The sequence below is a fragment of the Pseudophryne corroboree genome, chromosome 3, assembly GCF_028390025.1.
Source record: "Pseudophryne corroboree isolate aPseCor3 chromosome 3, aPseCor3.hap2, whole genome shotgun sequence".
NCBI lineage: Eukaryota > Metazoa > Chordata > Amphibia > Anura > Myobatrachidae > Pseudophryne > Pseudophryne corroboree.
Window position 1 is genome coordinate 459313000 of NC_086446.1, and position 25081 is coordinate 459338080.

General features: G+C 43.8%; 1 protein-coding gene across 1 annotated transcript in view; it reads right to left on the reverse strand.

Annotated features, from left to right (window-relative positions):
- Positions 1–264: 264 nt before the first annotated feature.
- The window catches only part of LOC135055991 (proton channel OTOP2-like), an 80086-nt gene continuing 55269 nt past the window's right edge, over positions 265–25081 (reverse strand). Inside the window, exons 5-6 of the mRNA XM_063960669.1 lie at positions 12657–13525; positions 265–2363 (exon numbers count right to left, since the gene is read on the reverse strand). Coding sequence (XP_063816739.1) covers positions 2193–2363; positions 12657–13525 — 1040 coding nt within the window. The 3' untranslated portion in view covers positions 265–2192. The remainder of the gene's footprint in view (positions 2364–12656; positions 13526–25081) is intronic.

Consider the following 25081-nt stretch of genomic DNA (forward strand, 5'->3'; position numbering starts at 1 on the left):
ACTTTAGGTGAGTACTGGAACTTTTTTCGTAAAAAAAACAGTAATTAGCACAATTAGCATTCATACTGTATTTGCCCTTACGTGATCACATTTGCAAATGAACATAGCTAACATGTAAGTAGAAACGGGCATTAGAGATTTTAGGGCTGATTCAAAGTTGATCGTACAGTGTGCCTGTTTACAGAGCGTATCGTGTTTGTTTCCACACTGTGACTGCCCTGCTACTGAGCGCACACACAGGTATGAGTGATGCAGAGTCATATTTGTTTAAGTCTCATTTATTCATTAGCAGACATTTATATATCGGGCATCACCTTACAAAGCATATTTAGTCATTCATATCAGTTCCTGACCCAGTGGAGCTTACTCTCTATGGGGTAGATGTATCAAATTTAGAGCCTAATTCAGACCTGATCGCTGCTGTGCATTTTCGAACAGCAGCCAATCAGGTCTGAACTGCGCATGCGCCGGCGCATGCCACACAGCCGATGGCAATCTCAGCCTAGCGATCGCCTCTGCCTGATTGACAGGCAGAGGTGGTAGCTGGGCGGGAGGGGGTGGGCCGGCGGAGCTTGGCCGCCATTTTGGGGGCACGTCTGGGCACCACAGGCGTGCCCGGACCGTGCGGGGGGCGGGCCGCGGCAGCTGTGTGACATTACACGCAGCCGCTGCAACCCATACATGTCTGAATAACTGATCATAGCCATGCAAAATTTTGCACGGCTACTATCAGGTCTGAATTAGGCCATCAGTGCACAAAAAATCAAGTACATTCTATATAATGATAGCAAGAAGCTGGTTAATATAGGCAACATCTCCACCTGTCCTCTTTACACACACATGCAGGTTTTTGTCAGTATATTTTCTTGTTTTTTACATGTATGCAGTGGCGTCCCAAGGTGTGTGACGCCTAGAAGGGGGGGGGGGGCACAAATCTGTCGGCTCCTCCGCAGTGACAGGAGCCAGGTGCTGCAATGTGAAATTCTGCTACAGCACCTGGCTCCTACCATAACAGAGGGGCCGACAGCGCCGTAGACAGTCTCCGGGGGTAGCGCCGCAGTACAGCCCAACATCTCTGGAGATGCAGGGCACGCCCCCAGAGTGATGATCCGCGAGGTCACGCCCATTTATTTGCAACCCTTTTTGCAGCGAGTGTGCCTCTAACGCGCTGGCATATGAAGGGTGTGCAGCGGGTGTCACCACACCCAGTGACGCCTCTGCATGTATGACATAAAAGGCAAAACTGGGCTGTAACGGGGCAATCTCGTGTCTGCCAAGTTCTGTGGGGGCATGCAGGGCAGTAGAGAGCCAGTCTGGGCCCAGGTACTTTTCAAGGGTGTGACCTAATCATAAGAGGCGTGGTCATGTACCCTCAGAAAAAAATTCTGAAAAAAATGGTATTTGAAGTACATCCATGGCCACACTGCAGCCCAGCAAACAGCATCATGTGCTGGGCTGAGGAGAAGAGTTGCAGCTGCTGCTGTCAGTTAAGGGGGAGGGGGCCCAGGCCCCCACTGGTTCCTCACTGGACCCCTGCATCACACCTGGGCCCGGGTAATTTGTACTCTCTCCCCTCCTCTCTCGGCACCACTGGGGGCATGTCAACCCAACCGCAGGTTATACAGATTTGGACATAAACCTAAATACACCTGTCTCATCTAGTATAGGTGATAATGATGACTAGTAGCAAGCCAGACATACCGGTACACCAACAGGGGGGAGGGGGGCAGACTCATTGCAAGATGTGCACGGCTCTGCATAAAGGTGAATATACAGATATTCTGCATGCACGCAGACTGGGAGCAAGATACACATGATTTACTTACAACTTTGCTTCAGCCCCCTTCAGCTGAAATTTGGCATAGCAGAACAAGCATTTTTTGATGTGCAAATATAGGTAACTTTGATGTTTTGAGTGGACCTAATAAAATAAATCTTTAAAAAAGATTGATTGTGGGGAAAATCTGCTCTCGAACAATCCTGCAAACTTCCACTACTAAGCAAAATATCCCAAAGAATATATATATTTTAAAAAGGTCCAGAGTTGTAGGTTGCTTGTTTGTAAATTATCTTGATCTGTACAAGTTGTTGTTTTAACCCCACGGTTCTTTTCCTTATCTGTTACAAAAACAGGAGTTATGTTAATCAACAAGCTTCTTGTATCTCAGTGAGCCAAGCGTGCAACAAGTCTTCTATGCCATGCTGTAAAGTTCTAGTAAGCTTGCAGCTGAATGCATTCGATAAAAAATCCCAAAAGGAAGGCAGACGTTGGTAATTATGGCCCATATCGTGAAACCGAAAAAATTTACTTCTAAGCCATTGTCAAACCGGATCCGAGCTCCAAAGGCTGGCATAATCCAGAACTGTGGGAAAGAAATAAAAAACAATGGAATAACACAGGAATATGGACAATGATTGCTGCAAAACACCAGGGGGTATATTTACTAAAATTCGTATTTTTCTGAATGAGGTTAAAGTTCAAACTTGAATGACATCGAATGTGTGAATTTGCAACTTTTTGAATTTTTTACGCCACATTTATTAAGCTGTCGTATTCTGCATTTTCATTTTTTCCGATGTCGATGTCATTCGTAATTTCGGCCAGTGTTTTACGGGAGTGAATAGTAAAACACTGCCGACATTAACACAATGAATCTCGTCCGGATCTGTGAGATCCGTGCAGTTCTTCAGTGTGCACCTTTTAAAAAAAAATTAAAGTGTTAAAAATCTAGAAAAAAATTGCGTGGGGTCCCCCCTCCTAAGCAAAACCAGCCTCGGGCTCTTTGAGCCGGCCCTGGTTGAAAAAATATGGTAAAAAAATTGACAGGGGTTCCCCCATATTTGATCAACCAGCACCGGGCTCTGCGTCTGGTCCTGGTGCCAAAAATACTGAGGACAAAAAGCGTAGGGGTCCCCCATATTTTTAACACCAGCACCGGGCTCCACTAGTCAGAGAGATAATGCCACAGCCGGGGGACACTTTTATATAGGTCCCTGCGGCCCTGGCATTAAATCACTAACTAGTCACCCCTGGCCGGGGTACCCTGGAGGAGTAGGGACCCCTTAAATCAAGGGGTCCCCCCCTCCAGCCACCCAAGGGCAAGGGGTGAAGCCCGAGGCTGTCCCCCCCATCCAAGGGTGATGGATGGGGGGCTGATAGCCAAGTGTAAAGAAAAGAATATTTTTTTTGTAGCAGTACTACAAGTCCCAGCAAGCCTCCCCCGCAAGCTGGTACTTGGAGAACCACAAGTACCAGCATGCGGTTGAAAAACGGACCCGCTGTACCTGTAGTACTACTACAAAAAAATACCCAACAAAACACAGAACACACACACCGTGATAGTAAAACTTTATTACATACATGCACACCTACATACATACATACATACTTACCTATGTTCACACGGGGGTCGGTCCACTTCTCCATGTAGAATCCACGGGGTACCTGTGAATAAAATTATACTCACAAAATCCAGTGTAGATCGGTCCTCTTCTACTTGTAATCCACGTACTTGGCAAAAAAACAAACCGAAAAACCCGAACCACGCACTGAAAGGGGCCCCATGTTTACACATGGGACCCCTTTCCCTGACTGCCGGGACCCCCGTGACTCCTGTCAAAGAAGGTCCCTTCAGCCAATCAGGGAGCGCCATGTCGTGGCACTCTCCTGATCGGCTGTGCGCTCCTGAGCTGTCAGGCTGCGCACGGCAGAGATACAATGTAGCGAATAGGCGCTCCATTGTATCCAATGGTGGGAACTTTGCGGTCAGTGGTTGAGGTTACTCGCGGTCAACCGCTGACCGCAAAGTTCCCACCATTGGATACAATGGAGCGCCTATGCGCTACATTGTATCTCTGCCGTGCGCAGCCTGACTGACAGCTCAGGAGCGCACAGCCGATCAGGAGAGTGCCTCGACGTGGCGCTCCCTGATTGGCTGAAGGGACCCTCTTTGACAGGAGTCACAGGGGGTCCCGGCAGTCGGGGAAAGGGGTCCCATGTGTAAACATGGGGCCCCTTTCAGTGCGTGGTTTGGGTTTTTCGGTTTGTTTTTTTGCCAAGTACGTGGATTACAAGTAGAAGAGGACCGATCTACACTGGATTGTGTGAGTATAATTTTATTCACAGGTACCCCGTGGATTCTACATGGAGAAGTGGACCGACCCTCGTGTGAACATAGGTAAGTATGTATGTATGTATGTATGTAGGTGTGCATGTATGTAATAAAGTTTTACTATCACGGTGTGTGTGTTCTGTGTTTTGTTGGGTATTTTTTTGTAGTAGTACTACAGGTACCAGCGGGTCCGTTTTTCAACCGCATGCTGGTAATTGTGGTTCTCCAAGTACCAGCTTACGGGGAGGCTTGCTGGGACTTGCAGTACTGCTACTAAAAACAATATTCTTTTCTTTACACTTGGCTATCAGCCCCCCATCCGCCGCCCTTGGATGGGGGGGGACAGCCTCGGGCTTCATTTCTGGCCCTTGGGAGGCTGGAGAGGGGGGACCCCTTGATTTAAGGGGTTCCCACTCCTCCAGGGTACCCCAGCCAGGGGTGACTAGTTAGTGATTTAATGCCAGGGCCGCAGGGACCTATATAAAAGTGTCCCCCGGCTGTGGCATTATCTCTCTGACTAGTGGAGCCCGGTGCTGGTGTTAAAAATACGGGGGACCCCTACGCTTTTTGTCCCCCATATTTTTGGCACCAGGCACAGAGCCCGGTGCTGGTTGATCAAATATGGGGGAACCCCTGTCAATTTTTTTACCATATTTTTTCAACCAGGACCGGCTCAATGAGCCCAAGGCTGGTTATGCTTAGGAGGGGGGACCCCCGCGCAATTTTTTTCAGATTTTTAACACTTTACCACCCCTTCCCAATTGATAAACATGCACGGATCTCACTGATCCGTGCATGCCTATCAGAACACTGTAAATAAAAGCAGGTCTATTTTAAAACTGCTTTTTTTTACGATTTGTATTTTTTCATGCCAGTGTTTGGCTATTGGCGGCAGTGTTTGTGAAATAGAATTTTTAGTAAATTACCGAATTGTATCAAATAACAGGCGTATTTGACCGATGGTGTATTCATTCGTATTTTTTTTCTTTGACTTCCAAAAAAATACGAATGCCCTCATCACTGCCGAGATTTTAGTTTAGTAAATTCCCGAGATGACACTTTGAAGAAAAAACACCAAATCGGTCAAAACCGGAACCTTAGTAAATATACCCCCAGGTGATCAAATGGTACATTTCAGTCTAAGGGGCAGATTTAACAACAGGTGAGATTTTTGTTAACCACTTAACTGACGATTTATTTTGCCAAAAACCGCTCCGAAATTGTTGTTATCTTTATGAGTGAATTAGGTGAAGAACATGAATTTAACCCTACTTAAAATGATTTTAATAAAAAAAAAATATTAATAATAATTATTTTTTTACATTTTTTGTAAAAAAAATATTTTTTTCTATCAAACATTGATCGGGAACATTGCGGCTTTCATTTTGAAAGCCGGGACAGCCTCCAGGTATACAGGGGAGGTCTGGGGGTGGCTTTGGAGGGTTAATTTACACTCCCCAGCGGCTGCCATTGTCTGCAGATTCTGGAGGTGGGGATCCTGCCGTGCTGACCGATCAGCAGTGATCGGCAGCACGGCAATCAGTAGGGGAGAGTGCAGGGAGGCAGAGGGACCTTACGGTCTCTCTGACAGCAGCAACGGAGGGAAGTTTCCCTTCCCTGCAGCTGCTAACACAGTTTATCTGACTGGTCGCATCCTGTGCTACCAGGTCAGCTGAAGCACTTGCAGGCATGGTCGCATCTAATGCGACCATGCCAGGCAAGTGGTTAACATCCATTAAGAGTGATAAATGGTGCCCCAGCCAATCAGCTCCTAACTATAATTTTTTCAAACACATGACAGGAGCTGATTGACTGAAGCACCATTTATCATTGATAACGAGTGATTTTAGGAATATCACTCATTGTTAAATCTGCCCCTAAATCTAATGAGTTGTTAGTCAACATATGTGACTAATTGGCAGTAAATGAAGTAAAATAAAATAAAAAATTAAAAAATAGAACTCGCTATGGCATATATACTATACATATTGTAGTGCTTTTAATTTTGCTATCAATAAAAGTTTCTCAACAGTGACCCCTGCATGTTGTAATAAGATATTATATCAATTACATTATTTTAGGCCATTTCAGTTGAATGATGTAGTGAAAATTATTATTTTGAATGAAAATGTCACCTGTGTTAAGAAAGCTTATACTACAAATCTTATTCAGTGAAACATAAAGACGTTTGTTTGTTTGTTTGTTTGTTTGTTTGTTTAAATAAATATATATATATATATATACTGTATATATATCTGTGTATATATATATATATATATATATATATATACTTGAAAATGTTATATGTTTATTTACTAGCAGTTGTAGAGATGAGGACTAGGTCGCCTAATCCGGTCGCCTGTGTCTACATTACACTGATGCACTCTATTGCTCTGAGTGGGGCCCCAGATATGGAGATGTAGAGGTGGAGCCAAAGTCTAGATGGACAGAGATTATAGGAGTCCCTTGTGTTCAGCTTCCAATGAGCTGTGTTTATCCCAGACCCATCCATTCACTCCTGTATCCCATCCGTGGTCCCTTCATTCTGGGATGGTTTGGACTAAAATAAATTGCTGATCCAGCTACAGCCATCAGTCTGCTTCCCAACCCTTGTGCTCTTTTCTGACCTACTTTCTCCGAAATTGTTCTTGCTGTGCTGAGCGCCTCTGGAGGTAGTAGTGCTTTCTTTCTACTGAATTTCTTCCCTTCAATTCCATTCTTTCATTCCAAAGCTCCACTTTCTCACTTGCTAAACAACCCTACTTCAAAGCGCTCATCTCTTCCTAGGGCTCCAATTCTCACCATATCTATGCTACCTCCAACATACTCCTCTCCGCCTCCAACTTACCTCCTCCCTCAGTGCGCTTGATTTTGCTACCCATTTAACCTCCAAAATAAAGTCCATCATCTTATCGTGTACCAATACTGAAACTAAATATTTCTAAAACTGAACTCATTTCATAACCAGCCACAGCCCCTCTACTCCATCCTCTGCCCCTCTTTTGACAACATGACTCTCTCCTTTGTCCCTCTACTCCGGTATCTAGGTGTCACCTTTGACTCTGCCATTTCATTCTCCACCACACATACAGTACAGTCCCTTTTACAATCCTGGATCTAGGAAAGTTAAGGGGAGATCTGAAACAGCCATAGAAGTGAAAGTGACACCGTTGAGTTTTTACTGTATAGTCTGTATAATGACTGTGCTAACACTGATATACCAACATCCATCATATCTTCATACCTTGATGGATCTGAGAACTGTTGAAATCAGTAATAATCTTTACATTGGATTCATACAGAATAACTTAAACATTATTTAAAAAAAAAATCATTTTTTTCATGTATTTACAAGTATGCATATCTCCCAACATGACCCTCTCCAGGAGGGACACAATGCTCTGCTCCTGGACTTTTCTCTTAATTTGTGATTGCCGGCACCTGTGTTGAACAGGTGAATGGATAAGTAAGGCGTTTCATCACAAGTGCTTACGTTAAGAGGGAAGTCCAGGAGCAGAGCATTCTGTCCCTCCTGGAGAGGGTCATGTTGGGAGGTATGAGTATGTTAATGAAAAAGACTTTTCGTTTATAATTGGTTTTGCACAGGTCTAATCTCATTGACATAAATGAGCACATTGAAATTAATATGACAACCTTTGCTTATGGCATCAAGTGGGCTACTAAAAGAAAACTCTAACATTTGGACACCTAGGAGTAAATTTACTAAGATGGGAGTTCTATTTAAGATGGGATGTTGCCCATAGCAACCAATCAGATTCTCCTTCTCATTTATCTAGCACCTTCTAGAAGATAATACCTGGAATCTGATTGGTTGCTATGGGCAACATCCCATCTTAAATAGAACTCCCACATTAGTAAATTTACTCCCTAGACGGGTTATATATGTATTCCAAATGTTCCTGCATTTTATAATTTATGGTGTTTTCATGTTGCTGGTGCACCCCCAGTCATGTTAAATGTTTGTTCCCCACATCAATAGAGATTTGAAAGTCTTTAAGTAATTTTCTATTTAAATATTTCCAAATCACTGTTCACATGATAAAAAACTAATTCATACCATGCTGGGGAGCAGGGTTACTTGAAATGAATTAGACACATCTACCAGGTATACAAATGTCAGACTATTTCATAAATGGTTTATTTGTCTATCAATGGAAAACTCAAATATGTACAGTATTTTTCAATTCAGTTAAAGTCTCAATTTATTTCAGTGGGGTTTCTACGTGAAGTGCACATACTGAAAATCCCATTGAAATAAATAGATGCATTAAACTTGAAGATTTATCAAGCCTTGGAGAGTTATCAATTGCACGGTGATAAAGTAGCAGCCAATCAGCTCCTAACTGCCATGTTACAGGCTGTGTTTGAAAAATGACATTTAGGAGCTGACTGGTTGGTACTTTATCACCATAGTATTTATCACTCTCCACAGCTTGATAAATCTGAGCTGAAAAGCTTTGAGATTTTTGAACATGGCTATTGAAATCATATTTGTTTAAATAAATGGAAATAGATTTAAAAAAAATGCTGTTTCTTAGAAGAGTTGCTGAAAAGAAACATGCACATTTTAGATGGTTTCTAATTATTTAATATCACCATTTAGTAGAACTTCCCCATTATCTTACAGTATATTATGAAGAAAGTGAACGTCTCAGCATGTACAATCCGTGTAATCAATGTAGTTCCTAATCCCAAATCATGACTATTACATTTGAATAAAAACTAACTAAAACTCATAATATAATTTATATATGTTGTGAAAAAGTGTGATATATATATATATATATATATATATATACTGTGTTATTTTTACTTTAACTTCATAATGCTCTCTTTACACTATTTACTGGTTGCTTAGAGGATGTTGCCAGTCTGAGCAAGTCCATGCCACGTGCAAAGTCACTGAACTGGACGCTGTAGAAGTACAGTAAGGGCGTGTTTGTGTAATTAGCGGGCCTGCACAGAGATGTCTGTCAGTTATTTTAAATTAACTCTTTATAGTAACTCTTCCAATATTACTTAAATGCATTTTGTTCGGATTCAGACCTGTTAGCTGTGCTGCAAATCTGCAGCAGTCTGCGATCAGATAGTCGCCGCACATAGAGAGTGAAAACCCGCCCCGTACAAGTGTGCGAATGCATGCGTATGACATGCGTATGCCATGCGAAAACTTCGCCAGGCAGTGTACACCTGCAAATCCATTCGCAACTCACTCACCATCTAATGATTTTTCCAGTCTCTGCACAGCCCAGGACTTACTCTTATAGTGCGATACAAACAGGCTGATCGGGGCCGGAGCTGGCGTCACACACCCTCACAGAAAACGCTTGGGAATGCCTGCGTTTTTCCTGACACTCCCAGAAAATGGGCAGTTACCACCCACAAACATCCTCTACCTGTCAATCACCTTGCAAACGCCTTGTGATCAAAATTTTTGCACCATCCTGTCGCTGTTTGGCATCACGCCTGTTCATTGCGGTTCATACGCATGCGCAGACATTCGATAATCGGACGCTGTGCTATTTTGCGCAACAGCGATCAGGTCTGAATCGGGCCCAGTGGGTCTAAGAGGCTTGTAATTTATGTATGCTTTAAGTGTTCATTTTGTTTTTACTGGATTGTGCAATTCTGAGAGATTCACCAAAACTGCTACAGGTATTAATTTCCTTCTCTTGTTATTAATTATTCAAACATTTTAAACATGTATGAACTTATAAAGGTTTAGATTATTATACTGAGCCTTTTTTATCTGAAGTAAATTAGCATTGCAGAACAAATCAAACAGTACCGTGCCTTTTCTTTTCATTACTTATACTGTACTTTGTTTTGGTTAAGCTAAGAGTTGCAATTCTTATTATTGGTCTCAACTAGCTAATTAAAATGAGTTTTAACTGTTTAACTCATGTATGAATTAAATAAATTTGGATTGTTTCAGTTGAAGATGTATTCTGGTTGGCTAACTCTTTTTTAAATAAGATCTAGTAAAGATGGACATGTTATACCCTGAAGAAACTGCACTATTACTCAGAGCTTTTAATATAACGCGTTAAGTTAAAGTGAATGCGATATTGATTGTTTTTAAAGCATGGACATTATTTATGTTCCCCAGCTGAATATGTTTCTTGGAAAGGAATAGAGACTTCTATTGCAGTGCTGCATGGAGGCCACATATATAAAACATGTTAGTGCTAAGTGAGATATGAAAGAATCTATTATCTGCTCTGACTGTGCAGCTTTTCTTTGCCATTCTGAATTTTTTCATTTTGTGGAATCTGTTGTCAATATACAGCTAGCTACAGTGTATAGGAGATTAGAAATCGGAGAGATATTTTGTTTACGTCTTGTGGAGAAAATAACCGGTACAAGGTAATTCTCATTACAAGAGTCACTTCCAGTTTGATATGTCCCATCTGCCTCTGCGAGTTGTAGTATCAGATATCATATTATCAGAGCAAGGTGACAAGCAGCTGTTCCTGTGATCCCTAACACTGGCAGTTATACCAATAATTAGTAGCGGCATACATTTATACTACCAGGTCTGACGCAGCAGTGTTAGTGTGTCTCGAGTTCACACATGTGCACAGAATAGGTCCATATTCATTCATGAAGTCTGCTAGATAATCAAAGGGTATCACTGATATATTTTGCATTGCCTGTGTAATGACTGGACCTTATACTTGGATTTTACAGATGTGCGTGAAAATGACTATTTTCACTTACATTACTACTGCATTACTACATTATTTACTGCTATGTTAATGCTATTGGTAATGCATTACCTAATATTGGTTCTACTAGTGTATTAATTGTTGGTGCCTGACACTTGGGGTGTATGTACCCCACTGAACACATGCATGTAAATATGCTAATTTATGCACTTTTTTAAACTTGTAAAAAAACACCACAGCAGTGTATATAAGAGTAAAGTCATTTAAAAACATTAGAAGTAAGAGATGAGATAAAAAGAAGAACAAGTGTAGAAAAGGCTATTTAAGTACAGGTACTCACGGTTTTTGGTGTATTTTGCTTGTAATACGTCTTTAAAATTATTACTGATAAGGGTCTCTTTTATTAATTACATTTATTTTGTCATTTATTACTGATATTAAGAGCTTGTGGGGCTTAGGTATGGACATCAGAAGCCTGCCATCAAATGGTGGCTGGGCTTCAGACATTGAAACTTTTGATGCAATGGTAACTATCCATCACATCAAAAGAATTCAGTGAAAACAACATTGTGATGGTTTGTGCATGCCAGTCTCTATATTAATCTGCTGAACTCAGCAGTATTTTAACATTGGATGGCCATCACTTCCAAACCATTCGATGGTGGCTGTCCTGGAAAGCCACCATATAATGATGAAAACACAACTATCAAAACATTGTCCATCTCTAGTAGTAGAATCGCCAAATAATTTAGTTTGAATATTACAATTATATTATACTACAGTACTTTTCATGGGGTATTACTAAATGTCTGTCATAGAACAAAGAATATAAAACTAACATCTCAATAATAGTCCAATTAGACGAGGAAGATGGGGGTATCACAAATCTACTATATAATGAAAATAAATGGCATTCCCCATGATACAAATATAATGCTTCATTAAGATTCACTGACTGAAATGTTGTGTATATTCATATCACTGTTTAATAAAATGTACTTTTGTATTTTATTTAACCTGGGTGGTTTTATTTCCTATTCCATTTAGGATTCTGGGCCTTATTCAGAGATGGACGCAACTGCTGCGTTCGCATGCAGCGGCCACGTCCATAGGGTGCGATGGAGGCGATTGCATGGTGATTGACAGGTGATGGGTGTCCGGGCCAGTGACATGGCATTGGGCGGAGGTGATCGGGAAATGCAAGCGTGTCATGGCCATTTTTTCAGGGCCGGCCTATGACATTGCCTGCGTTTCCTGCATATGGAAACATGGCGGCGGTGTCCTTGCCTACGCAGCCAGGCTGCGCAGACAGGGTTGACCTCTATTCGATGCATTCACAATTTAACTGTGAACGCATCGCGGGGCAGAGCCATACATGCTGGACGGCCTTGCCCTGTGCTGGTTGGCCCCCAGCATGTGAGTATATGGTTGCAGATTTTACTGCAACAGCAAAATTTCCACTCTGAATAGCCCCCTCTGCTATGTTTAGTTTTAAAATGTTTTGAAATTGTTGTCTGGATCCCTTATAAAAATGTCACGCTTTGGGCAACCAACACCATCTGTGACTGGTGGTCAGGGTGGTCAGCAGAAGACACTTTAGTGAACACTTGCAAAGGAGCATGCAGCAGCTAAAAGAAACTCCTGAGTTCCCTATGCTCCTGACTACTGGTGCAAGCAGAATTGTATATGGGGTATTTGGAACCCATGAGTTCCCCCCACATATCTGTTTGCATGATTTGGCTGGCATTAAATAGAACTAATCAAGGCATGTGTTTTAATGCCAGTGTTTAATCACCAAAGTTATGGTTAAGTAATGGTATACAATAAAGACTGTACTATTTCACTTAATACTTACAATAATGTTGCAGAGGAAAAGAAACAAATATATATCTTTCATTGTTTTTCTTTTCTTGAGATGACTTTTGATGTGCATAGTCAGGGTTTCTCTCCTTGACATTCTACGATTTGCATCCATAGGAGGACCTGTAAGGGAACGTATACTCTCCTTCTCTTGCACAATGACTTGCTTCATGCCTTCATGCTGTCTTACAGACTTTGTGGTAGTTGGACTGTCGTGTGGAATGAGAAAGTTGCTGGGTGGAAGACGGTATAAACCTTTAATGATAAAAACATTTTGAAGAGAGTGCTGTATAATCATCAGAATAGAGTAGGAGAGTGTTAAACCACACAAGAGGCTGAAGGGTTGGCTAGATAACATGGCAATAATGGAGTAATAGGATATTCCATACTGGCCTAAAGTTGCTCCAAGTAATAGAGCCACATCTAGTGAACGGCTCGGATTCTTCTCATTGTCCATATTTCTATTATCCAGTCTGAAGATGACAATCCCGACTATATTGGCCAGACACATGAGTGCAAGGCTGACCACATGAAAGAAGTAAAAGACTGTCACTGAGAGCCAGTGCTTGAGATTGTCTTCTCTTCCAATTTCATACAGGATAAACATCACAAGGCCAGTAATCAGAACAGAGAGTCCAGATATAAGCCCCAGAAGGGGGATATGTTGGTGGACTCCTGGTCCTAATCCATGGTGGTCAGAAGCATTTTCATCAATCTGACGCCCTACGTTCTTCCACATGATATAAATCATGGCTGCAGCAAAGAGATTGTACTCAATGTTGAAGGGGTACAGGTAAGTATACGCTTCTGTTTTGGATTTACACTCAGTCATGCACCCACATATGTTCTCATTTTCATTTTCCTCTGTGGAGAAAAAAAGAATGTGTTATTATCAGAAAAAATCTGCTTTGCCTGGTTAGGAGACGCACAAAAATCATAATTTTCTTCACTAAAATATCTGTGGACTGTGGCAACTAATGAGCAATACTCTTTCATCTGTATTATTTTGTAAGTTAGACAATGAAATGTTTCTCATTGGTTGACCTGGCTTAAAGTTTATACCCAAATAAAATTTCAGTAAATGAGTTATATGGGTTGGATACAGGATTCCGGTGCATGGGAGGCCGGCTGTCAAAATACTGAAAGCGGCATCCCGGCGGTTAAGATCCAGACGGCTACTATTATCTAAGGTAACCCTGGTCTCTTAACTCCTAACCCTAAGCTGCCTTTCCTGCAGCCTGATTCTAACTCCCCCCCACCCCTCACAGCCTAACCCTAACCCTCCCTGGTGGTGCCTAACCCTAACCTTCCATTCCGAAGCCAAATCCTAACCCTCCCTCCCCTGTAGCCTAACCCTCCCCGCAGCCTAACCCTAACCTTTCCCACCCAGAGCCTAACCCTAACCCTCTGCCCCCCCTCCCATGGTTTTCCAGTGCGGTGCTGGGATTTCGGGGTCGGTATTCTGACTGCTAGGATCCCAATCGTCAGGAACCTGACTGCATCCCAAGTTATACTGCTTGGTGGAGTATTTAACATTGTGGGCTAGATGCGTCATCGCTTGGAAAGTGATAAAATGGAGAGAGAAAAAGTACCGGCCAATCAGTTTCTAACAGCCATGGCTGTGTTTGAAAAATGACAGCTGGCTGGTACTTTAGCTCTCTTTATTGTATCACCCTCCAAGCGATGACGCTTCTAGCCCTGTATATGTGACAAGAACACTTGAATAGTGTTTGAGGGCTGGTATATTTGATCTAGGTATCTGACCTATATGTTTTAAAACCCCAGGAAAATGTTTGAGTTGTGTTGCTAAGAGCTTTTAGGCTTTGGTAAGGGTTCCTGGGGTTATGGATAGAGAGTGAGGGTGGGCTCCATCCATTAGGCCCATTCCAGATCTTCAGAACATGTAGCCTAAGATGACTAACTAGCATTTTCAACTGTGTGAGTGTCATAAAAGATTGTCAGGCTGGAAAATGATTCTCTCACTGCCTGCGGAAAAAGACTGCAGAGTCTCTGTGACAGAAACGTGCTACTTGGTACAAGTGAACTATACTTGCTGAATCTTTCAAATGTTTTGCAATTGACAGGTAGGAACATTTTCTGTTTAGTTACTGCTGGACAAGGAAGGGGTTTTTTTATTTTAATTTTATTTTGCTGCTTAATAAAACTGTCATTGGATTTGTGTGATCTCTTTGCTGCTGTTCAATAATGTTTGTATCAAGAGATGGTATCTGTTCCTCTAACCCTGTTACATATAGTCTAAATTGGGGACCACCAGAGTGACCATCACATAGCCTCCAGGGTGTTTCTGTAACTTTATTGGCCGGTGAATAATTTTTTTTGTCTATTAAGGCACAGTGCACGTGATGTCATGACTTCACTCAGTCATAATGCTGAGACAGAGCAAATAGAGACGCCATGGCAGGCAGCCAGTAGACATCTAGGAAGGTAAGTTTTGGTGGCTGGAGATACACTTTGTATGAGCTGTGTCTGGAGAGAGACCTTGTGTGATCTGGGGCTGGAGCGAGATACTGTGGTCTTTAGGTGAGGAGAGACACTGTGTGGGCTGGGGCTGGAGAGACATTGTGTGGGCTGAGGCTAGAGAGAGACACTGTGGGCTGGGGCTGGAAAGGCACTGTTAAGTGGACTAGGACTGGAGAGACATTGTATGGGCTGGGGCTGGAGAGAGACACTGTGGGCTGGGGCTATAGAGAGACACTGTGGGCTGAGGCTGGAGAGACACTGTATGGGCTGAAGCTGGAGAGAGACACTGTGTTGGCTGGGGCTCGAGAGAGGAATAAGGGGGGAGGTTTGAGGCTGAATGGGATGGAAACACAGCACAATTGGGGAAGGGGAACACAGAGAGGCTATGTCCCTTCTGTGAGACAACACCCCCTTTTAGGTGTATGCATGCCTTTGCACGTGCAAATATCCCACATGTGGGGAACAACCCAAAATCTTGCCTGGGGCACCAAATTGGTCAGGGCCACACCTGTTTTTGAGTTAACGCAAAATCTTTCACTGCTCTTAATAGCCTATTACTTAACAATAATTGCTTTATTCTATTTACATTTCAAGCAATCCAACACCTGCAAACATTGTATGTAAGACTGGAAATTGCTAGTCACGCTGCTCTCAACCTGATTGGAAATGATTATGAGGAGGCAAAACAACCATGTTTCTATGCTGGTCTCTTGTCTCTCATATACTTTCATACTACAATAAGGAGATGTGTAGCAAATTACACTATTTATGAGGCTGTAGACCTGTAGTGGTATGCAGGTCTACAAACCTGTCAAATGCATTGCTATTAGAGATGAGCGGGTTCAGTTCTCAGAGAATTGAACCCACCCGAACATAGGGGATCTGGGGCGATCCGAGCCACAACCTCAGGTCTCTCAGCATGCCCTGGATCCCAAATCGAGGCAAAATCTCAGGATCCCACTGTCGGATCCTTAGGTTTTGGCTCGGGCGCCAGTCCCATTGTATTCAATGGGTTGACTGCGGATTGGCTGATAGAGCTACAATGGGGCAAGATGGATGCACCCACTATGCTAATAGCATCACCGCCCGCACTACCAACACTCCCACACTGCTGGCACCCCCACACTGCCCGCACTGCCGGCACTCCTGCACTGAGGACACCTCCAGCATTCCTGCATTGCCTGCACTGCCGACACTGCCGGCAACCCTGCACCGAGGACACTGCCAGCACTCCTGTACTGAGGACACCTCTGGCACTCTAGCATTTCCGATACTGCCGACACTCCTACACTGAGGACACTGCCGGCACTCCTGCACTGAGAACACCTCTGGCACTCCTGCATTGCCAACACTGCCAGCACCCTTGCACTGAGGAAACCGCATGCACTACTGCACTGCTGACACAGCCAGCACCCCTGCACTGCCGACACCTCCACACAGAGGTATCGTATGCAGATACAGCCGCAGTCACACACAGAATATAGGCATGCCGCATTTCATTTTAATCAGCAGAAGCTGCTGGTGCCCCTAAGTATACCACATGCCCTAGGCATTTGCCTAGTTTGCCTATGCCTAAGGCCGCCTCTGATTGTTGAATCTAACCTGCACTGTATCAGTGCAGCCCACACTGTAAACTGCAATGCATTCAAACCACACTGTATTCCACACTGTATCCGACGCGCACTGTATCAGGGACGTGCAGTCAGGGTGCCTCCCCTGTGATTAATTATTAAAATAATACAAAGAAGATACTTATGACAGATATTCTGTGTCATAAGTATCTTCTTTATTTTATTCTAATAACTTTAACTACTAAAATCAGTTTGGGAGGCACTGATAGCAGTGCCTCCCGTAGACAATGGGAATGGAACAGAGCGGGGGGCGGGCCCAAGCACATTAAAAGCCCATTAAAAAAAAGCTTGAAGGTGGCACTTAAACAAGTGTGTCTCTGACAGGGACACCACCCCCATGTCAGCGAGGCAGCTGTGATTGGACAGCGGATCCATTGCTGCATCTGATGTCCAATCACCGCTATATGCGGCGCGGCGGGCGGAAGTGATGGCGGGTCTCGGCAGTGGAGCTGTCTCGGGCACCCAGCTACAGCAGCGGAGGAGCGGTGGGCCTGAAGACTGGAGCAGTGGGATGCGGCGGAGGCCAGCGCTCTTCCCTCTCCTCCCAGCCAGCAGCAGCACCTACACTCACTGTCCGGACACATAGGTGAGGGGGGGGGATGCATGCAATGAATCTCGACAAGTGACATGCGGTGAGGTCATAGACTGGGTATTGCACTGATTGAGATCTATATATCTCCATCAGTGCCTCCCCAGTCTATGATCTCACCGCATGTCACTGCACTGTATCCAACTTGCACCGTCACCTGCACTGTGTCTGAACCGGAACTGTATCCAACCATTGCTGTATCTGACCAGCGCTGTAACCTGGTCAATATTTAACTGTGTGTCCCACAGTATTCCGCACTATACTACGCAGATACGGAATGCTGTTTTTTTGTGATTAGTGAAATTTTGGATAGCTGCTCAACAAAAAGGCTGATTGATCGGGGTTTTACATGGGCACATGGTGCCAGTCAGCAGTGACCCAGGGCCCCCAGAAGGAAGGTACAGGCTGGGCACTTGAAATAGTTATGTGCTTGGGACATGTGCACTAGGGATGAGCGGGTTCGGTTCCTCGGAATCCGAACCCGCCCGAACTTCATGTTTTTTTACACGGGGCCGAGCGACTCGGATCTTCCCGCCTTGCTCGGTTAACCCGAGCGCGCCCGAACGTCATCATCCCGCTGTCGGATTCTCGCGAGGCTCGGATTCTATCGCGAGACTCGGATTCTATATAAGGAGCCGCGCGTCGCCGCCATTTTCACACGTGCATTGAGATTCATAGGGAGAGGACGTGGCTGGCGTCCTCTCCGTTTATAGAGAAGAGAGTGAGACAGTAGAGAGAGACACAGTAGTAATTTTGGGGAGCATTAGGAGGAGTACTAGTTACTTGCTGAAGTGATAGATAGTGTGACTGTATATTATCTGACTTGTGGGGGAGACACTGACAGTGGGGAGCAGTTAGAGTCTGAGAGCAGGACTCAGGAGTACATATAACGTACAGTGCACACTTTTGCTGCCAGAGTGCCACACTGCCATTGTGACCACACTGACCACCAGTATAATATATATTGTGATTGTCTGCTTAGGAGTACTACTGGCAAGTTGCTGATAGTGTGACCAGTGACCTGACCACCAGTCACCACCAGTTTAATATATATATATATATATATATATAATTGTATATAATATATATATAATATTGTATACCACCTACCCGTGTTTTTTTTTTTTTCTTTCTTCTTTATACATACTACTATAGTAGCTTACTGTAGCAGTCTGCGGTGCTGCTGAGCTGACTGTGTCCAGCAGGTCCGTCATCAGTCATTACATAATAAATATATATACCTGTCCGGCTGCAGTACTAGTGATATTATATATATATATATATATTGATTTCATCTCATTATCATCCAGTCTATATTAGCAGCAGACACAGTACGGTAGTCCACGGCTGTAGCTACCTCTGTGTCGGCAGTCGCTCGTCCATCCATAATTGTATACCACCTACCCGTGGTTTTTTTTTCTTCTTTCTTCTTTATACATACTACTATAGTAGCTTACTGTAGCAGTCTGCGGTGCTGCTGAGCTGACAGTGTCCAGCAGGTCCGTCATCAGTCATTACATAATAAATATATATACCTGTCCGGCTGCAGTACTAGTGATATTATATATATATATATTGATTTCATCTCATTATCATCCAGTCTATATTAGCAGCAGACACAGGCCCTCATTCCGAGTTGATCGGTCGCAAGGCGAATTTAGCAGAGTTACACACGCTAAGCCGCCGCCTACAGGGAGTGAATCTTAGCTTCTTAAAATTGCGACCGATGTATTCGCAATATTGCGATTACTAACTACTTAGCAGTTTCAGAGTAGCTCCAGACTTACTCTGCCTGTGCGATCATTTCAGTGCTTGTCGTTCCTGGTTGACGTCACAAACACACCCAGCGTTCGCCCAGGCACTCCCACCGTTTCTCCGGCCACTCCTGCGTTTTTTCCGGAAACGGTAGCGTTTTTTGCCACACGCCCCTGAAACGCCATGTTTCCGCCCAGTAACACCCATTTCCTGTCAATCACATTACGATCGCCGGAGCGAAGAAAAAGCCGTGAGTAAAAATACTTTCTTCATAGTAAAGTTACTTGGCGCAGTCGCAGTGCGAACATTGCGCATGCGTACTAGGCGGATTTTCACTGCGATGCGATGAAAAATACCGAGCGAACAACTCGGAATGAGGGCCACAGTACGGTAGTCCACGGCTGTAGCTACCTCTGTGTCGGCAGTCGCTCGTCCATCCATAATTGTATACCACCTACCCGTGGTTTTGTTTTTTTCTTTCTTCTTTATACATACTACTATAGTAGCTTACTGTAGCAGTCTGCGGTGCTGCTGAGCTGACAGTGTCCAGCAGGTCCGTCATCAGTCATTACATAATAAATATATATACCTGTCCGGCTGCAGTACTAGTGATATTATATATATATATATTGATTTCATCTCATTATCATCCAGTCTATATTAGCAGCAGACACAGTACGGTAGTCCGCGGCTGTAGCTACCTCTGTGTCGGCAGTCGCTCGTCCATCCATAATTGTATACCACCTACCCGTGGTTTTTTTTTTCTTCTTCTTTATACATACTACTATAGTAGCTTACTGTAGCAGTCTGCGGTGCTGCTGAGCTGACAGTGTCCAGCAGGTCCGTCATCAGTCATTACATAATAAATATATATACCTGTCCGGCTGCAGTACTAGTGATATTATATATATATATATATTGATTTCATCTCATTATCATCCAGTCTATATTAGCAGCAGACACAGTACGGTAGTCCACGGCTGTAGCTACCTCTGTGTCGGCAGTCGCTCGTCCATCCATAATTGTATACCACCTACCCGTGTTTTTTTTTTCTTTCTTCTTTATACATACTACTATAGTAGCTTACTGTAGCAGTCTGCGGTGCTGCTGAGCTGACAGTGTCCAGCAGGTCCGTCATCAGTCATTACATAATATATATACCTGTCCGGCTGCAGTACTAGTGATATTATATATATATATATTGATTTCATCTCATTATCATCCAGTCTATATTAGCAGCAGACACAGTACGGTAGTCCACGGCTGTAGCTACCTCTGTGTCGGCAGTCGCTCGTCCATCCATAATTGTATACCACCTACCCGTGGTTTTTTTTTTCTTTCTTCTTTATACATACTACTATAGTAGCTTACTGTAGCAGTCTGCGGTGCTGCTGAGCTGACAGTGTCCAGCAGGTCCGTCATCAGTCATTACATAATAAATATATATACCTGTCCGGCTGCAGTACTAGTGATATTATATATATATATATATATATTGATTTCATCTCATTATCATCCAGTCTATATTAGCAGCAGACACAGTACGGTAGTCCACGGCTGTAGCTACCTCTGTGTCGGCAGTCGCTCGTCCATCCATAATTGTATACCACCTACCCGTGGTTTTTTTTTTCTTTCTTCTTTATACATACTACTATAGTAGCTAACTGTAGCAGTCTGCGGTACTGCTGAGCTGACAGTGTCCAGCAGGTCCGTCATCAGTCATTACATAATAAATATATATACCTGTCCGGCTGCAGTACTAGTGATATTATATATATATATATATATATTGATTTCATCTCATTATCATCCAGTCTATATTAGCAGCAGACACAGTACGGTAGTCCACGGCTGTAGCTACCTCTGTGTCGGCAGTCGCTCGTCCATCCATAATTGTATACCACCTACCCGTGGTTTTTTCTTTCTTTCTTTCTTCTTTATACATACTACTATAGTAGCTTACTGTAGCAGTCTGCGGTGCTGCTGAGCTGACAGTGTCCAGCAGGTCTGTCATCAGTCATTACATTAATAAATATATATACCTGTCCGGCTGCAGTACTAGTGATATTATATATATATATATTGATTTCATCTCATTATCATCCAGTCTATATTAGCAGCAGACACAGTACGGTAGTCCACGGCTGTAGCTAACTCTGTGTCGGCAGTCGCTCGTCCATCCATAATTGTATACCACCTACCCGTGGTTTTTTTCTTTTCTTTCTTCTTTATACATACTACTATAGTAGCTTACTGTAGCAGTCTGCGGTGCTGCTGAGCTGACAGTGTCCAGCAGGTCCGTCATCAGTCATTACATAATAAATATATATACCTGTCCGGCTGCAGTACTAGTGATATTATATATATATATATTGATTTCATCTCATTATCATCCAGTCTATATTAGCAGCAGACACAGTACGGTAGTCCACGGCTGTAGCTACCTCTGTGTCGGCAGTCGCTCGTCCATCCATAATTGTATACCACCTACCCGTGGTTTTTTTTTTCTTTCTTCTTTATACATACTACTATAGTAGCTTACTGTAGCAGTCTGCGGTGCTGCTGAGCTGACAGTGTCCAGCAGGTCCGTCATCAGTCATTACATAATAAATATATATACCTGTCCGGCTGCAGTACTAGTGATATTATATATATATATATATATTGATTTCATCTCATTATCATCCAGTCTATATTAGCAGCAGACACAGTACGGTAGTCCACGGCTGTAGCTACCTCTGTGTCGGCAGTCGCTCGTCCATCCATAATTGTATACCACCTACCCGTGGTTTTTTTTTTTTCTTCTTTATACATACTACTATAGTAGCTTACTGTAGCAGTCTGCGGTGCTGCTGAGCTGACAGTGTCCAGCAGGTCCGTCATCAGTCATTACATAATAAATATATATACCTGTCCGGCTGCAGTACTAGTGATATTATATATATATATATATATATATATATTGATTTCATCTCATTATCATCCAGTCTATATTAGCAGCAGACACAGTACGGTAGTCCACGGCTGTAGCTACCTCTGTGTCGGCAGTCGCTCGTCCATCCATAATTGTATACCACCTACCCGTGGTTTTTTTTTTTTTCTTCTTTATACATACTACTATAGTAGCTTACTGTAGCAGTCTGCGGTGCTGCTGAGCTGACAGTGTCCAGCAGGTCTGTCATCAGTCATTACATAATAAATATATATACCTGTCCGGCTGCAGTACTAGTGATATTATATATATATATATTGATTTCATCTCATTATCATCCAGTCTATATTAGCAGCAGACACAGTACGGTAGCCCACGGCTGTAGCTACCTCTGTGTCGGCAGTCGCTCGTCCATCCATAATTGTATACCACCTACCCGTGGTTTTTTTTTTTCTTTCTTCTTTATACATACTACTATAGTAGCTTACTGTAGCAGTCTGCGGTGCTGCTGAGCTGACAGTGTCCAGCAGGTCCGTCATCAGTCATTACATAATAAATATATATACCTGTCCGGCTGTAGTACTAGTGATATTATATATATATATATATATATATTGATTTCATCTCATTATCATCCAGTCTATATTAGCAGCAGACACAGTACGGTAGTCCACGGCTGTAGCTACCTCTGTGTCGGCAGTCGCTCATCCATCCATAAGTATACTAGTATCCATCCATCTCCATTGTTTACCTGAGGTGCCTTTTAGTTGTGCCTATTAAAATATGGAGAACAAAAATGTTGAGGTTCCAAAGGGAAAGATCAAGATCCACTTCCACCTCGTGCTGAAGCTGCTGCCACTAGTCATGGCCGAGACGATGAAATGCCAGCAACGTCGTCTGCCAAGGCCGATGCCCAATGTCATAGTACAGAGCATGTAAAATCCAAAACACCAAATATCAGTAAAAAAAGGACTCCAAAATCTAAAATAAAATTGTCGGAGGAGAAGCGTAAACTTGCCAATATGCCATTTACCACACGGAGTGGCAAGGAACGGCTGAGGCCCTGGCCTATGTTCATGGCTAGTGGTTCAGCTTCACATGAGGATGGAAGCACTCAGCCTCTCGCTAGAAAACTGAAAAGACTCAAGCTGGCAAAAGCACCGCAAAGAACTGTGCGTTCTTCGAAATCCCAAATCCACAAGGAGAGTCCAATTGTGTCGGTTGCGATGCCTGACCTTCCCAACACTGGACGTGAAGAGCATGCGCCTTCCACCATTTGCACGCCCCCTGCAAGTGCTGGAAGGAGCACCCGCAGTCCAGTTCCTGATAGTCAGATTGAAGATGTCAGTGTTGAAGTACACCAGGATGAGGAGGATATGGGTGTTGCTGGCGCTGGGGAGGAAATTGACAAGGAGGATTCTGATGGTGAGGTGGTTTGTTTAAGTCAGGCACCCGGGGAGACACCTGTTGTCCGTGGGAGGAATAGGGCCGTTGACATGCCTGGTGAAAATACCAAAAAAATCAGCTCTTCGGTGTGGAAGTATTTCACCAGAAATGCGGACAACATTTGTCAAGCCGTGTGTTGCCTTTGTCAAGCTGTAATAAGTAGGGGTAAGGACGTTAACCACCTCGGAACATCCTCCCTTATACGTCACCTGCAGCGCATTCATAATAAGTCAGTGACAAGTTCAAAAACTTTGGGCGACAGCGGAAGCAGTCCACTGACCAGTAAGTCCCTTCCTCTTGTAACCAAGCTCACGCAAACCACCCCACCAACTCCCTCAGTGTCAATTTCCTCCTTCCCCAGGAATGCCAATAGTCCTGCATGCCATGTCACTGGCAATTCTGACGAGTCCTCTCCTGCCTGGGATTCCTCCGATGCATCCTTGTGTGTAACGCCTACTGCTGCTGGCGCTGCTGTTGTTGCTGCTGGGAGTCGATGGTCATCCCAGAGGGGAAGTCGTAAGCCCACTTTTACTACTTCCACCAAGCAATTAACTGTCCAACAGTCCTTTGCGAGGAAGATGACATATCACAGCAGTCATCCTGTTGCAAAGCGGATAACTGAGGCCTTGACAACTATGTTGGTGTTAGACGTGCGTCCGGTATCCGCCGTTAGTTCACAGGGAACTAGACAATTTCTTGAGGCAGTGTGCCCCCGTTACCAAATACCATCTAGGTTCCACTTCTCTAGGCAGGCGATACCGAGAATGTACACGGACGTCAGAAAAAGACTCACCAGTGTCCTAAAAAATGCAGTTGTACCCAATGTCCACTTAACCACGGACATGTGGACAAGTGGAGCAGGGCAGGGTCAGGACTATATGACTGTGACAGCCCACTGGGTAGATGTATGGACTCCCGCCGCAAGAACAGCAGCGGCGGCACCAGTAGCAGCATCTCGCAAACGCCAACTCTTTCCTAGGCAGGCTACGCTTTGTATCACCGGTTTCCAGAATACGCACACAGCTGAAAACCTCTTACGGCAACTGAGGAAGATCATCGCGGAATGGCTTACCCCAATTGGACTCTCCTGTGGATTTGTGGCATCGGACAACGCCAGCAATATTGTGTGTGCATTAAATATGGGCAAATTCCAGCACGTCCCATGTTTTGCACATACCTTAAATTTGGTGGTGCAGAATTTTTTAAAAAACAACAGGGGCGTGCAAGAGATGCTGTCGGTGGCCAGAAGAATTGCGGGACACTTTCGGCGTACAGGCACCACGTACAGAAGACTGGAGCACCACCAAAAACGCCTGAACCTGCCCTGCCATCATCTGAAGCAAGAAGTGGTAACGAGGTGGAATTCAACCCTCTATATGCTTCAGAGGTTGGAGGAGCAGCAAAAGGCCATTCAAGCCTATACAATTGAGCACGATATAGGAGGTGGAATGTACCTGTCTCAAGCGCAGTGGAGAATGATTTCAACGTTGTGCAAGGTTCTGCAACCTTTTGAACTTGCCACACGTGAAGTCAGTTCAGACACTGCCAGCCTGAGTCAGGTCATTCCCCTCATCAGGCTTTTGCAG